This window comes from Styela clava, chromosome 8 (genome assembly GCF_964204865.1).
Source record: "Styela clava chromosome 8, kaStyClav1.hap1.2, whole genome shotgun sequence".
In the NCBI taxonomy this organism is placed as follows: Eukaryota; Metazoa; Chordata; class Ascidiacea; order Stolidobranchia; family Styelidae; genus Styela; species Styela clava.
The window spans coordinates 9,830,222-9,844,746 of NC_135257.1; the positions used below are offsets into that span (position 1 = coordinate 9,830,222).

A 14,525-nucleotide genomic window follows, 5' to 3' on the forward strand; every position below is an offset into this window, starting at 1 on the left:
ATATGTGATAAACTGCCAACTATAAATAAATTGGTGTCGTATTTTTGCGATCTTGGGATTTGTCAAACTTAATTTGTTCTTTCGCACTTGAGATTATTTTTAAGCAAGATATCGCCGTTTAAAAAATCACAATGTCTGGGGAAAATACGAACAATTGAAAATTATTTTATTGCATTCAGCTCCGTCGGTAGTTTCAGAATGAAAAAAGGTACATCGCGGATCGCGCGCACAATTGATTGCGTGCGGCTGCGTCGGTAGTTTCAGAATGAAAAAAAAGGTAAATCGCGCGCACAATTGACTGTGTTTCGATTTCGCAGCTACTACGATGAAAACATAACATAACACCAAATTTTGTGATTTACAATGTCTATAGAAGCGTTTTCAATCTGAGGTGAGTCTGCTGAAACCAAAGTGTGATCTTCCATTTTAAGTTTCAGTTTAAATATTTTAGAATGCCGTTTTTCAATCAAGAAATTTGAGTTGTGGATTTACCTTTTTATTGATTATTATTTTTAGCATTTCGTCGCCGATGACTATAATATGGTAACATGTTTTTCACATTGAACTCATAATTCCCCACGAAAACAAAAAAGCAATTAACGTCGTCATTGTGTAACAATACATGTATATGCCGAGGGAAATTTTTGATTTAGGGAGAATAAACAGCGGCGTAAAGATGTTTAAAACACGCCATGCTGACGGAAAAAATCGGCGATTGTAACAAAATGAAATAGCGCACGTTACTAACGGCCTTTTAATTAAGTCTTCCAAAAATGTCAAAAAAGAAAAGATTCGATCCCTAATTTCTTAATATGTTCGTCAAGTGTCAAATTTACATTTAGTATAATTTAGTATAATTAGCTTTAGTATAAAATTTAGATATATTTATGACTTGTGTTAACCCTATTAAAAAAGGTTCAGCATTTAGAATAAATAAAGTACTTTTAACTTGCTCGGGAATAATAATCTGAAAGTAACAATTTTAAAATTTATTTTGGGGCTCCGCGAATAATATTCAACCTTTCGAGGGCTCCGCAACACCAAAAGTTTGAGAACCCCTGAGCTACACAACAAGAAATCGTAGAACTGCGCTAATCATAATTGGTTAACCGATCAAAATGGCGTAAATCCTCCAAAATGTGAGGTGATTGGTTTGAAACACACCGATTGTTAAGTTTTTTGAACGTTGCTGTTGATTGGCGTAGAGGCACAATGCGAATAACAATGAGCAGGAAGAAAACTTTTGAGAAAACTGAACAGCATGGTGCTAATCAGAAATCCAGACCTAGAAAGTCTTCAATGTTATGTAGGTTAATGAATCCCATTATACCCCATAACTCTATTTCGTTGTGCAAGAAATCACAAATAATTCAAGCATAATTATTACACATCAGTCGTTGGTCTGCTACACCTAGATTTAAAACGAGTCAGAAATACAGAAAAAGCAATGAACTCGAATGGGAACTCGAGCAATTTGAAAACTTAGCGACAAAGTAGGGACAAGTGTTGGATAATCGGGAGAAATCTTAAATACGGAAATTTGTAAAAAACCTAAATAAGGGTAAGACAATTGACACGGTGGGCATGAAATTTAGGGGTTGAGTGTAAATAATTGTATGGAGACGAAGACCAAAACGGAAGTACCAATAGTACGGGTACCGGGTATGCGATTTGTCACAGTACACTACCGGTACCGCAATACTTGGGACTAACGCGAACCCGGAGCCGCCACAGATGCGAGATTTTTTGGTGACGTCATGACACACAAAAACGACCGATATAGAGCCCACAGATACTTTTAAAATGAATGAAAGTAATATCCTTCTAGCGAAAAATACAATCGTTAACCACTGCAAATTTTAAAGCCATTACCGACTTTTATACGACTTAACAGAGGGTGACGACTGCTGCCAAAACCACTTTTTGAGGGGACGCTGCGGTTTTGCGTATTCGCATGTGGTTGGACGGTAGATGATCCGAGAGATGCTGTACTAAAGTAGAATTTTCGTAATATGTCAGTGTTTTGAGGTACACGATAGACTTAGTTTGACACGATATCCGGTCTTCTGACGGTACCGGTACTGCAATACCGGTACGGGTGCACCACTGCCAGGTACCGTACCGGTACTCAACCCAACCGACAAATAGACCGTGGTACTGTACATGTTACTTAACATAGGTTGGTCAGTATTGCATTTATAATATTAAAAAGATTGCTGAAGCAACATTTACACACAGCGAGCTTTTCGAAGCAGGTACAACAGCAACCGCGCGTAGTCTGAAACGGCGTGGTTAGGCAAGCGTCCCCTTAAAATACCAAGCGAATAATACAATCCTTGACCATTGTAAATGTCAAATGTTGTGTCTCATAGTTGAAACCCCTTGACTGAAAGTGTTAACAACGCTCTCAGCTTTTATTTGTCGTATTGTGCCGTAGCGAGAAAAGAGAAAAAAGTTTCAGTCATCGATTAGAACATGACTTGTCAGAGCTTTACTATTTGATTTATTGTTTTTTTTTATATTATCAAAAGGGTGCATGCCACACAGTTGTGTTTTAGGCCAGTATGGTCTTGTGCATACACGCCGTCTTTAATATTTATAACTGTCAACTCTTATATATTGCTTTTACGAGACGAAAAAGCATACAAACATACCGCTTATACCAGATAAGAAATGATAAGCGATACTCCCTTCTATCTAATGGACTTTTTATTGGCCTAGCATGTACTGATAGTCAGTCATATATTCCATACGTGGTCATGTAGTGTATTGAAAAATATAATTTTTACTCAACCAGGCTTGGTAGGGAGTGGTAAAATTATACAAACAAGAATGTAACGTAAAACTCATCGTGAATTTCATTGTAACGACGCCTTGTTTACGTCTCTCTACGCGTATTAGCCTTGAAAAAATGTAACATTTGTTGCACCAGGAAGCCTCCGTGCAGTAATAATTAGGGCGTGACGTCATCAAAACCGTCAACTGAGGTGTTGAATTTGAAAATTTCGTAAGACAAATGTCCACTCCTCGGCAACGATTTAGCTATAATCACAGTGGTCGTACAAAAACAAGAGGAGCACAATATGTTAAAACAAATTTTGAAGGTTTTTTCCGCTTTTCAGAATTTTTTAGTTTCAAAATAAAATATATATCATAAGGATAAGGATTTACATATTTATCCAGTGGGAGAGGAAAGCCGATAAGACGGCTTAACCATATGGCGAACCACAGCCTCTCGTCCGGTTACCATTCCATGTCGGGTATGGGATTAGTTAGTTATTTGTTTTCGGAAGCATGGACTTGATGGTAGAGGAAGCCGTAACCGACCAGCGGTTACGTGACCCACCCTACGGCGGCTAGGAGTCCAGCCATTCTCTCGCACATAACGCACGATCTCTGTGCCCGACCTATTGCTGTAACACATTCTCAAGTAAAATAACATATATATATATATACTAGGCTTAGTAGGCTATTTTTATTGTCTCACATCAACTAGATCTAAGGTTTATACTTTATGTCGGTTATATCTGCTTTTCTGATTCTGTAACCAGTTCTTTTGTTGTTATATATATACATACTATATTAAATTAGAATATATGTGCTGTGGAGTTTCAATGACTAGCAAATATGTAGTTGGTGGTTACCGCAGAATTAACAGTGATGGTCTGTCTGCCCCTATATCAATTCCTTAAACATGTATACCAGAAAGAAAATAATGAATCAAATTTGCTCAACTAACCCGTTCTGATTTCTCCATGGAACCCAAAGAAGACCTCTAATTTGAATCTACCGTTTCAGTTTAAAAATTATGTTGAAGTCCATGCAAACTCCTGCTCCACAGACCTAAACGACAATATTTGACGCAGTTCATCAAATCAAATTTTGATTTATCGCAATCATTTTCTGGTCTATGGCATTTCACCAAGCGATTACAAGTTTTCTTCATAATATCTAATTCAATCATGTCAATAAATGTTTCCCCGCGAATGTTGCCTCGTGTTGTAAATATTACATTGATCCTAATAGAGCGGCTTTGTCAATTCGGGCATTTCATTCCAAGCAAGCCTAAGTATGAACTTCCACTAATATGCAAGGGCCAACTTTATGTCTGGGTGGACCCGAACGTTTCTCTTTTCCTCGAAATTACACAGGATTGAACTGGGAATCATATCTTCTTTTTGAATAGCACCATGCAACAAATAATCAGTTCCGGTTGGTGATAGCTGGACTGTGTTGTAAATATCAGTTTGAACTGGAATACATATAGTATACGAATTAACTTAAAAAAATTGACATACACGATATCACCAGACGGATTACAGGATTAATGATGCTCAGCATGCGACACTGTCTGACTGTCTCGTTGCATACGTTTTCATTCAGGAGTTCGATGAAATGAATAAATAGATTTTCACATTATATATTTAAGTTCAATCGTTATCTATTCGATAACATCCCCATTGTAACTCGTTACTACTTCTATATTTGCAGCTATTCATCCTTTCCATACACTACAGCAAGGCTACTCAACTGGCGGACCGCGGTCCGAATCCGGACCTTTCGAGTATATATTTGAATCGGACCGCACCTAATTCTTTATATTGGATCATTAGCCCCACTTTTGAAGTTTCCTTTTATAAAATGACATTTATAGTTTCGGATATATATGAAAAAAACTATAATACCATAATAAACAATCTTGATTAGCTGATAATCATTAGCCGGTCGAGGAAGTGCGCGTTTAATGATGCCGAAATATAATTTCTGGAAAGACCGGACCCAAATAATTTTGAAGTTTTGTATCCGGATCTTCGGTAAAAATAGTTGAGTAGCCCTGCACTACAGTATTCAAATATTTAACGGAGTCTGATTCTTCGGCCGACGAAAACATGAAATGCAAGAATTATGCCAGTCGTGACCAGAAATCATCATACTTTTAATGAATATTATATCGAACAGCCGAAAAACGAAATAAAGTGGTAAAAACTGATTATAGAATCAGTTTTTCTTTAAAGTCTATCGCTAGACTGTCAATACTGGTAACTTCATTACATAAAACAGCATTTCTCGATTACCTGAACTTCCTATGCATATCTGTTCAACGTTTCATTATTATTTCAATATTCATGAAACTAAGCGTTGAGGAACTAGAATTAAATGTCAAAAACAGAAATTAAACATCATACTCGCTAATGTGCGATGAATACAAGTTCTGGAACGGGTTCTCAGTACTACGTCATCAGAGGCCGTTTTCCAACTGCGGTCGATTTTCGCTGAAACGGTTTTAAAAAATTTAGGAATAGAAAACTAAGTCAACTTCATGTAAATAGTAAGTGTCAAAAATTCTGAAAAAATATATAGAATCGAATGCATCAAAAAATTTTTCTCACCATCTTCTATTTCCTATCCTTTATCATTAACTGTTGTTTTTAAACTACTAACGAACGGATTTTTATGCGGTTGTTTTTTGTCGAGGTATGGAAAAGGCAAAATCTCTTATCCTATGGAGATTGGCTGTCTCTCCTTAGGAATGATACTTGACGAATATATTTTTAATATACTTTACACCTTGTACAAAACTTATTCCAGCTTCTTCTACATTGTAGATTCATGCAGGCGAATTGAAAAGTAAATTTTATTTTATGTATCACCGCCCCACTATATGTCATATTATTTATAGACTGTGTGCTTGTTTAGAAATTGTAATCATTTGAGCTGCATATAAAAGAGTACAAGTGTGGTTCAGACGATTCATTTGCTGGGTGGTTTCATGGCCTAACAGAGGAACGAAATCGCAAAACGCAATGTTTACGACTCCCATTTTTTGTGTCGCGCTCACTTGCGTTGTAGTATTGGCTGAGGCAGGTTTTGCTCCTTCTGATAGCGAGGAATTTAAACTCACAAGATGTCTTCTGCACAAGTAAGTGCTGGTAATGATAAATGGGGAATATTAAGGTTGTTATTGCAGGTTTCACTAACCGAGCTTTTATTTAACATTTTCATAGACACGGCAATATTTTGGTACATCTAACCCACACATACACTGAATTCGATTGAATTAGGGTATTTAACAGAGTGACCAAACGGCATAATAATAGAAGTTCCTGTAAATATTACAGTATTATAAAAATGTGAATAGTTGCAGAGATAGCAAAAATGTCAAACAAATATTATCCTCGTTTATAGAACGCGAGAGCATCGATGCACCAGAATTCTACGTGCTTTTCGGGCACAGAGAGTCAAACGTGAGTAAGATTTGTTATATTCAATCCTTAATTGTCAGATTTGATTGTAAGTGTTATTGAATTTGTCAGCGTTTTTTCAACCTTAAGAACTAAAAGTTTTGTTCAGATGAATTCTGCAAAAATAAAATTTCAGGTAAATTAAGAAATTTGCATGAATGTTAAAGCCGACAGATTCAGTAGATTGTTTGTTTGTTAATGAATATTTTAAAGGCTATCAACTGTTCTCCTTCATCTTTTTTCGCAGTTCATGCAATTATATATTTTAGTCTAACTGTAATTATTTGCTATAATTTTAATACTATGTATTGAACCATGTTGAGTAAATTAGGAGTTAATTTGGATAATTTATCTTGCAGTAACATTTAATCACGATTCGTCGAAATATTCATTTCGTGATTTATCACAATTCCTATGACATGCAGTATAAATTACTGAAATTTTTGAACCGCATAACGGGATACAGCGGTTGTTTATTCGCACCAGCGCCTTGTTTACTGATCACTATCGCAGACAAATCCTTGCAAAACGACCTTGACTCAAATATCTCTCCCGAAATTATGCAAATCTCAAGTATTTTTAAATTTCGCGCAAAAAAAAGTGGCCGTGATGGATTAAATGAAATATAATAAAATTTAATAAAATTTTGTGAATGCTTCCTTATCTTTGTTTATCTTTACACTAATGAATGACTTGTTGCATGTTTTAATTCAACGTGTGAAACTAGCATAGTCGAACCGAACCCGAATGAACAATATAAATTACAAATATAATGTAATACAATAATTTCATTCGAAATTGAGATACAACTAAGATTATTAGAAAAAAGGTATTCCTGTATTTTTATGTTGTTCGAATGCATGACGATTTGAAAAAACGTTATATAATCTTCCCATATAGCATGATTTGAGTATAATTGAATTGCATGATTATTACCATATAAAAATATATTACTGATTCGTAATTGATTATTAGTCTGAAGCATATTGCAAAGTATTCACTGCGTGTTTATATATATTTCAGTATTTTCATTTGTAAAATTTTGTCCCAGAATACTTATTCCAGTATTTACTTCTTTACGTACAGACGTAAAAATGATCACTACATTTTTAAACCGAAGTCTGCGATTCATATTTGTCAACTATATCCTTATATTATGTATATTTTTAATTTGATAAAGCATCGAAACTTGAATATTATACTAAAACTGTTTATAAAAAAAATGCAGGTGCTATTAGCGAAGATGAGCGAACTGTATTTTCTTCTCCAACCAGCGAGTATATTTGCGGTAATCTTTTATTTACTGTTTTTCTCTTCTCTCTACAAAGTATCCTTAAATTCGTAGTTTGAAGTAAATAAAATATATACCTTAAAATGCTTTGCGTGTGACAAATTGCTTATTTTATTGTTTAATAGTAATCAGCTTTTTAAGCCATGAACAACTGATTGGGTATTTTGATAATTGGATATTTTGATAATGCCTTGGATAGATTTGCAATATCCCTCGATAAATAATGAAATCAATTGCACAGCAGCAAATTAATTCACACTAAATTTATTCTATATTTGACTAAACTATAATCAAGTGGATTAAATAAGATCTGAATGCTATTTTCCAGCACTGAGTGAGTACCAGAACACAGAAAGAAGCAACCAAGATGTAATGAATTCTACATTGAATGTGGGAAGTTGCAATCGCATTTTTTCTTCGATGAGAAAAACTTGGAAACAATTTTTTGCTCAACGTGACTACGAAAGTCGTGTTCAGAACCCGATGATGAAAAGACGCAATGGGTCAAGAATTTTAGCGAGGTTCAGCGCGGGTGTTATTGCTGACAGGTATTGTTGTATAAAGTTACGAATTTTCTCGGAAATCGTGACTGCATCGGTGTCAATTTTCTAAACCCATAAAACGGCAAACACGCAATCAACCATTGCCTATTTTTTAAGATTCAACCTCGGCAATCTGAAAGCTGCCGATCTTATAATATCAAGATCCGCATCTGAAGACATCGAAGTTTTCGGAAAATATGCAGTAACTGTCACATTCCGAACTACAGACCATGGATACAATGGCGATGTAATAGTACACAACACATTGCAGGTAAAACCATATTATATATGAAAATAAATTTTAGTGATATAGAAGACGTGATTTATATACGCTAATTTATTTTCTCCTACTTCACAATCATTCGATATGAATGAATCTCCACCGAATTTATATCAATAGCGATTCGGCTATTATCGAACTTAAATAATCGATATATATATTTGATATTGCTTTGCAATATCTAGCCGTACTATGTAGATGTAATTTTGATCAAAATAAAATCCTGCATCATCTTCAGTGATGTAATGATCAAGGCCTTTTAAAATTTCGTATTTCAAATTTAATATAACTACCTTTTTTAGCCTCAAAGCTCTGATATAAAAGTCATTCACTTGCACATTCCATGCAAATGTGAAAATTTGATTTCCGTGAGGAATTCTGATCATATTCTCTGAATTCTCATAAAAAGTCTTCGTGATTTACATTTGGTGATGATTTCCTACAACATGCCCCGCCCTTTTTAACCCCTCATTTGCAAACATATAGTTATCCCTTGCCGGAATGATTCACGATCGTCCCTTTTGATTTTCCTGTTATTTCAATAGTTTGATTGAAATTTCTCTCAAATATACCAGTATTAAAAATCTAAATAGTAATCATGAAATTAGTTAGATGCAAAGATGGCTGAATGGTCTCGATCGTTATTTAAATGATTTCTCACGCAGAGGGCCATTTGAGTGGGCAATTGTTTGTCTGCCTGTTATAGATTGCTGGCTTAAAACTGGAGCAAAGTTAGCCGCAGTGGTATAAAATAAAACCTCAAATACAGGTTGTTGTTTATATTATTAATATCTTTGAGATTGGAACTAATTGGAAATGATTATATGAAAATCAAGTTTAACCTCAGACATTGTGAAAAAAATTATTTTCTAGTTGTATCGCTTTGATCTTTCAATGTTGCTTCGGCATTGCCAAATCACGTACACGTCTGCGAATTGCGAATTTATCAAACATCACAGGTGCGTAGGGAGTGAAATATATTTGTTTTGGCGTCTAGATAAAACTAGTCAACAGAATAAGCGTGAGAAAGCATATCTCCGGAACAAACTATAGATAAATCAATCATTTCCCAGATTTATAGCGCGAGTTCGTCTATATATATTTAATAAAACATAGCGTTTGTTTCTTTCCAGCTTTGCATGCTTCGCTATAAATAAGCTTGATAGCAACTATATTAACGATATTGAAAAAATGAATGATTTTGCAATCCAGTTCATAAGCCGTATCAGCGGATCGCGAATTTATATTTTTTTATGCAAAATTTCACGACTTGGCGCCCATGTTATCGAAACATAAGATTACTCTACTGCATGCTTTGTTGTAGCATTCATTTTCATGAATTGTTTAAATTTCAAAATGCATATAACAGGCAACCTGCCCTTCGGCGGGAAATCGATTTTTCGTTGCGGGGATAAATCAGAAGGGTATACAAAAGATTTCGAGTTATACTCCCGGCCAGCATGACTTCTTCGAATTTGAAATTGAAGTTTTCTCTCAAAAACAAATCGTGAAAGGTATTTTATTTTGTTTTAGTTTATTTATGGCATTGTGCATGCATTTTATCAATTTTTCTTTGGTTTGCAGGAATGATGTTCTTGAAATGCAATATTACAAATTAATATTCAGATTACATTGGACACAAAACTTTTGGGAGTTGAGTTTTACACGTAATTCAGTAATTTTCAAGGGACATCTTTTTGCAGAAAATAACTTTTTGCATTTCAAACCATTTGTATAATTGACTTCATTAGTCGCTTTTTTCAATATATGATTTGGTATTTTTATTCACTCAGTCAACATATGACTGATTTATAGATAAATCGTGAACTTTCGCCGTTTCAATGAATATTATTATCTTATTATATATTATTTAAATCGATTCAATTCCGCTATAAAATATCAGCAATAAACTAGTCGCGACACGATGAAGATTTTCTATTGTGAGTTGACATGTAAAATATATTTGAGGTTAACTATTTGGCACGTCGGCGATAGGAGCCGAGTTTGTGTGACTAAAGTCAGCGCTACATCACGTGGATTTACGTAATACTGTCTGACAAAAATTAAATGTCTTTTCATGTCCTGATAATGGCTCAATAGTAATATAACTATTCGCAATATCGTAAATTTGTTCCCATTCAATTACTTATACAGGCCGTATGAAAGGAAACAGGAGTGGTTCGTACTGAAATATAATGAATGAATTGTAATGAATTATTGTACGGCAGGTGTTGAATTGAGGCCACATCACGTATACAAAAATTGTAATTTGATGCAAGCTTTCATAATCCCCCATCGCCCTCTCTTTAGCGCCATTTACGACAACGTTTTTTGTTTTCATTGTAGTACATTCGCTTCTTTGAACGAACCTATTAATCTTGATAAGCTTTCAAAATTAACAGTTGATGCAGATAGTTACCTGGAGCAACAATTTGACATTGGACTAGAAGTTTCCGGACTCGTTCTTCATATGACCAGCACAAGAGCGATTCTGCCTTTGAGGAATGTGAATATTGACCGCAGTAAGCTTATTATTTTTATAGCGAACGTGTAGCATTGCTGCATGCTTGGATGTTCGTTTTCATAATTCCCAGTATATATAGTATGTATTAACATTTTGAAAGTTTTATAGACACTTCAAAAACTTGTATTTTTGGGGGGATTTTTGATTTTAAACAAGTGAAAATGCTGTGACAGTAGGACTGATATGTTTGGGTAGGGGCAGATCTTGTGTGTAAACTAGTTTGTTAACCGAATTTACATATTTTATGTTTCTATCTAATGAAATATTTTTGATCATATATACATATTTCAAATATACATTTCATTCTAAATATTAACGTTTATTTGTAGAGAATATTTTCATAATCTAAACAATTTTATGTTTATTTATAGAATTTATGGAGAGATTAGTGCGATTCATTAATTTTACATATACTTTCGAATCCGAATGTTCTTCATTTAAATATTTTTGACGTTCCAGCCAGCAGATCTAAACGCAGTTTAAGCTCAAATTCTGAAACAGAGAGTTGTCGGCGTAAACCTTACTCCATGGATTACAGAAATAACGATGTAAGATGAATAATACCAATATTAGGAAATTTTAAGTATTCACCTTGCCATCAAAAATTGTCAATTAAAATACAATCTATGTATTGAATTTTTAGGTGTTTTGTTCGCAAACGAATATTTCGAGATGTTGGTTTGGCTGAAAATTTTTAAATTGGCATAGCCAAATAGCCTACCCAATTTTCACCATATATGGGCTAGGGTCATTGGGCACCAATACACCATTAGCTAATTAGGCCCAATACGCCTAAGCTTTATTTCCTGGAATTTTGTGTTGAGTTTCGTGGTTGCTACATTTGAAAATTTACTGCAGAACTCAAATTGTAGTAGAATTAAATTCAAATTTTCCTTAAATATTCTTTCATTATATTATTACACCTAAACTGTTTTCTAACTTAGGCGGTCATTCGTCCATATGAAATCGACATCGGCGAGTGTGTAGGGAGCTGTGATAAAGCCTTCCTTCTTGATCTCAATTCTACAAACCATGCACTGAGTATGCATTCGGTGAGTTATTAAATTTTATATGACACTAACTGATTCATTCAAATATGTCGAATTCTATGTGGTTAAATTACAGTTTGTCATCAAAAAGTACGTTTGTTAGCATGGCAAAATAATAGCGCAATTCTCCATCCGTTGACAGTTTACCTCTAATCACTAATGTTAGAAAACCTTTGCTTGGGTTTATTATGTTGATGGGTATCTGTCTGTTTGTTACTTATTAATCTCAATTAGTAAGTAAGTCGATAGGTATTTGTAAGTTACGCGATATCACACGAAAGCGAGGTTGAATCATCATCAAGTCAAGTGAAGTCATCATCTCTCGGCCCAGAAGCCTATTGATTTTGGATCAATTATGTCGTATAATTAGCGAGTTATTGATTAATTAGTGATGATACACGAGGTGTCACTATTGAGTCAGAGCAAAAATTTGAAACCGTTTCTGTTTTGGGGGATCCCCTAACTTTCGTAGCTGAGAACAAAAGATCGATAAGTCGGCGGTCTCCGATCGCTATCTAGTATTTCCCGTTTCGGAAAATTATTGAAAATATATAGTGGCATGTCGTTAAGATGAAAAAAGATTAAAGAATAAATTATTAAATTAAAACGAAAAATATAATACGTATATACATAAAAAAGAAAATAAAGTAAGATATAAACCAAAATAAAAGTTACCAGAAACAGAATTTAGATACAAAAGGTGTAAATCGTTCCGAATACGCTTTACGCTTAATCGATAGTTTTCAGTGGATATGCTTTTGTTTACTGGTACCTGCCACGGCTGGACTATTATTTATTTAGCTTTCGTGATCAAATGTCGAACTATCATGACAACTAGTATCACTGCGTCTTGCTGACATAATCACCATAGCATACTTGAGTCTAGTGGACATTTGCGTTATTTATCACCATCTTGTAATTGAATTCCGCGTTGGGTCTGGGATTAAATATATTTCTTTTTTAGAGTGTTATTAGGACTGTAATTGAGATTTTTGCAGGACAACCATTGCTGTTAAAATGGTATTCCATCTTAATTTTAGGAGCGTCGTAACAAAAAGAAAGATTCAAGAAATCCACAGCCAACTGTCTGTTGTGCCCCCATTTCGTATCGGAAGCTGCACTACATAACCTTGGATGAACGAGGCTCATTAATGAGTGCCTACGTGGACAACATGATTACTGAATATTGTGGTTGTATCTGAGAATGGTTGACACCAGATGGATGTAAAATTATGTTGTACAAACATTCAATATTATGATGCTCCGGTTTGGGCTATTTTTATTATTGCTTGTACAAAGCCACAAATCGGCATGTAGTTTCTTCAATTCTAGTATACCGCCGCATGCTAACAGACATATAAGTTGATTGATTTGGTGGGACATAGCTTGAGAAGTATTAAATCAGAGTTACGATATTCGCTTTGTGCTTGATTTGAGATGCTTATATTATTCATAAAATTACCAATGTGACCATCGATTCGTGAAAAAATACATAATTGTTTCAGTGAAATTTCTCGATTGTAGCTGGTACTACCTCTTGTAAATATAGACTTTGGCTGTTTTGAACATTTTTTTTATTGTTTGTAACTATATAATGTGTTACTTGGAATTTGGGATAAAGGTGTCTAAATGAATACGACTACGTGTGATGATAAAACGACACTTGTGTATGGTATGTATGCTATGTTGTTTGAAGCACATGTTTATGTTGGGATGACAAGTTTGAATTGTCTCATATAACCATGGCTAGTGAAAAGCTTTCTCACATTATTCCACCCATTGCCTTTCCGCATTGAGGTACTCATCTTCGTATTCGGGCAAATGACAAAATCAGTGTTTAGTAGACCAGGATCATTATCTCTCCTTTTTCAAAGAATCGAAGTGATTTGACTCATTGAGCCCGAGTGAAATGCAAGAAAATTTTGGACAAGTCACTATAACAAAAAGTCGATTTGTAACATCGATGAAAATTTAAGAGCTTGCTGCAGATATAACTAAAGATATAACATAATAATAGCGAGGTAGAATATCTCAATACATGATTAAATCTTATTATGAAGTTTATATAAAGTTGGTTCAGTGTGAAATAGAAAAGTTTCGCGTATTAATTGCCCACGCCACCCATCCAATCAATCACTGTTTTCGAAATCTACTGATACGAGTTATCGATTTATTACTTGGAGGGGGATCGACTTGTTGCGGGGTACGGGGATTTGACTCAACGTACGAGTTGAATATTAACTTTTAATGAAACTAGGATCCGACTCCGAAATTGTATGACCGTGACCTACTCTACATAAAGCAAATTGATGAATTCGAGTTCTTGGGTTGGTCATCTCCATCCATCATTCCGCCAGTTTTAACGTTTTAACATACTACAACACATAGGTAATATCGAAGACCAAAGGTTGAAATTTGAGATTTCACATAGATTTTGGAGTACTATAGGTAATATCGAAGACCAAAGGTTGAAATTTGAGATTTCACATAGATTTTGGAGTACTTTCCTATTTAACACTGTCCTCTGGTTTACACTTGTAAAATGGGGCAAATTTTTTCCCCCAATTAAGAAATAATGTTATGGATCACACTCTCAT

General features: G+C 34.7%; 1 protein-coding gene across 1 annotated transcript; it reads left to right on the forward strand.

Moving 5' to 3' along the window:
- Window positions 1-5,737: 5,737 nt before the first annotated feature.
- Window positions 5,738-13,564, forward strand: LOC120345836 (uncharacterized). The gene is made up of 11 exons (XM_039415399.2): window positions 5,738-5,920; window positions 6,187-6,245; window positions 6,352-6,378; window positions 7,471-7,530; window positions 7,862-8,081; window positions 8,193-8,346; window positions 9,725-9,869; window positions 10,758-10,877; window positions 11,339-11,427; window positions 11,824-11,931; window positions 12,969-13,564. Exons 1-11 carry the CDS (start codon window positions 5,805-5,807, stop codon window positions 13,128-13,130), a joined length of 1,260 nt encoding a protein of 419 aa, XP_039271333.2. The 5' UTR covers window positions 5,738-5,804; the 3' UTR covers window positions 13,131-13,564.
- Window positions 13,565-14,525: the final 961 nt, after the last annotated feature.

Excerpts from the sequence above, each read along its gene's own strand:
- LOC120345836 (XM_039415399.2), top strand. The coding sequence starts at position 5,805 with ATGTTTACGACTCCCATTTTTTGTGTCGCGCTCACTTGCGTTGTAGTA. Across the intron at positions 5,921-6,186 it reads ACAAGATGTCTTCTGCACAA|AACGCGAGAGCATCGATGCA; the intron begins GTAAGTGCTGGT and ends CCTCGTTTATAG. Across the intron at positions 11,428-11,823 it reads TGGATTACAGAAATAACGAT|GCGGTCATTCGTCCATATGA; the intron begins GTAAGATGAATA and ends TTTCTAACTTAG.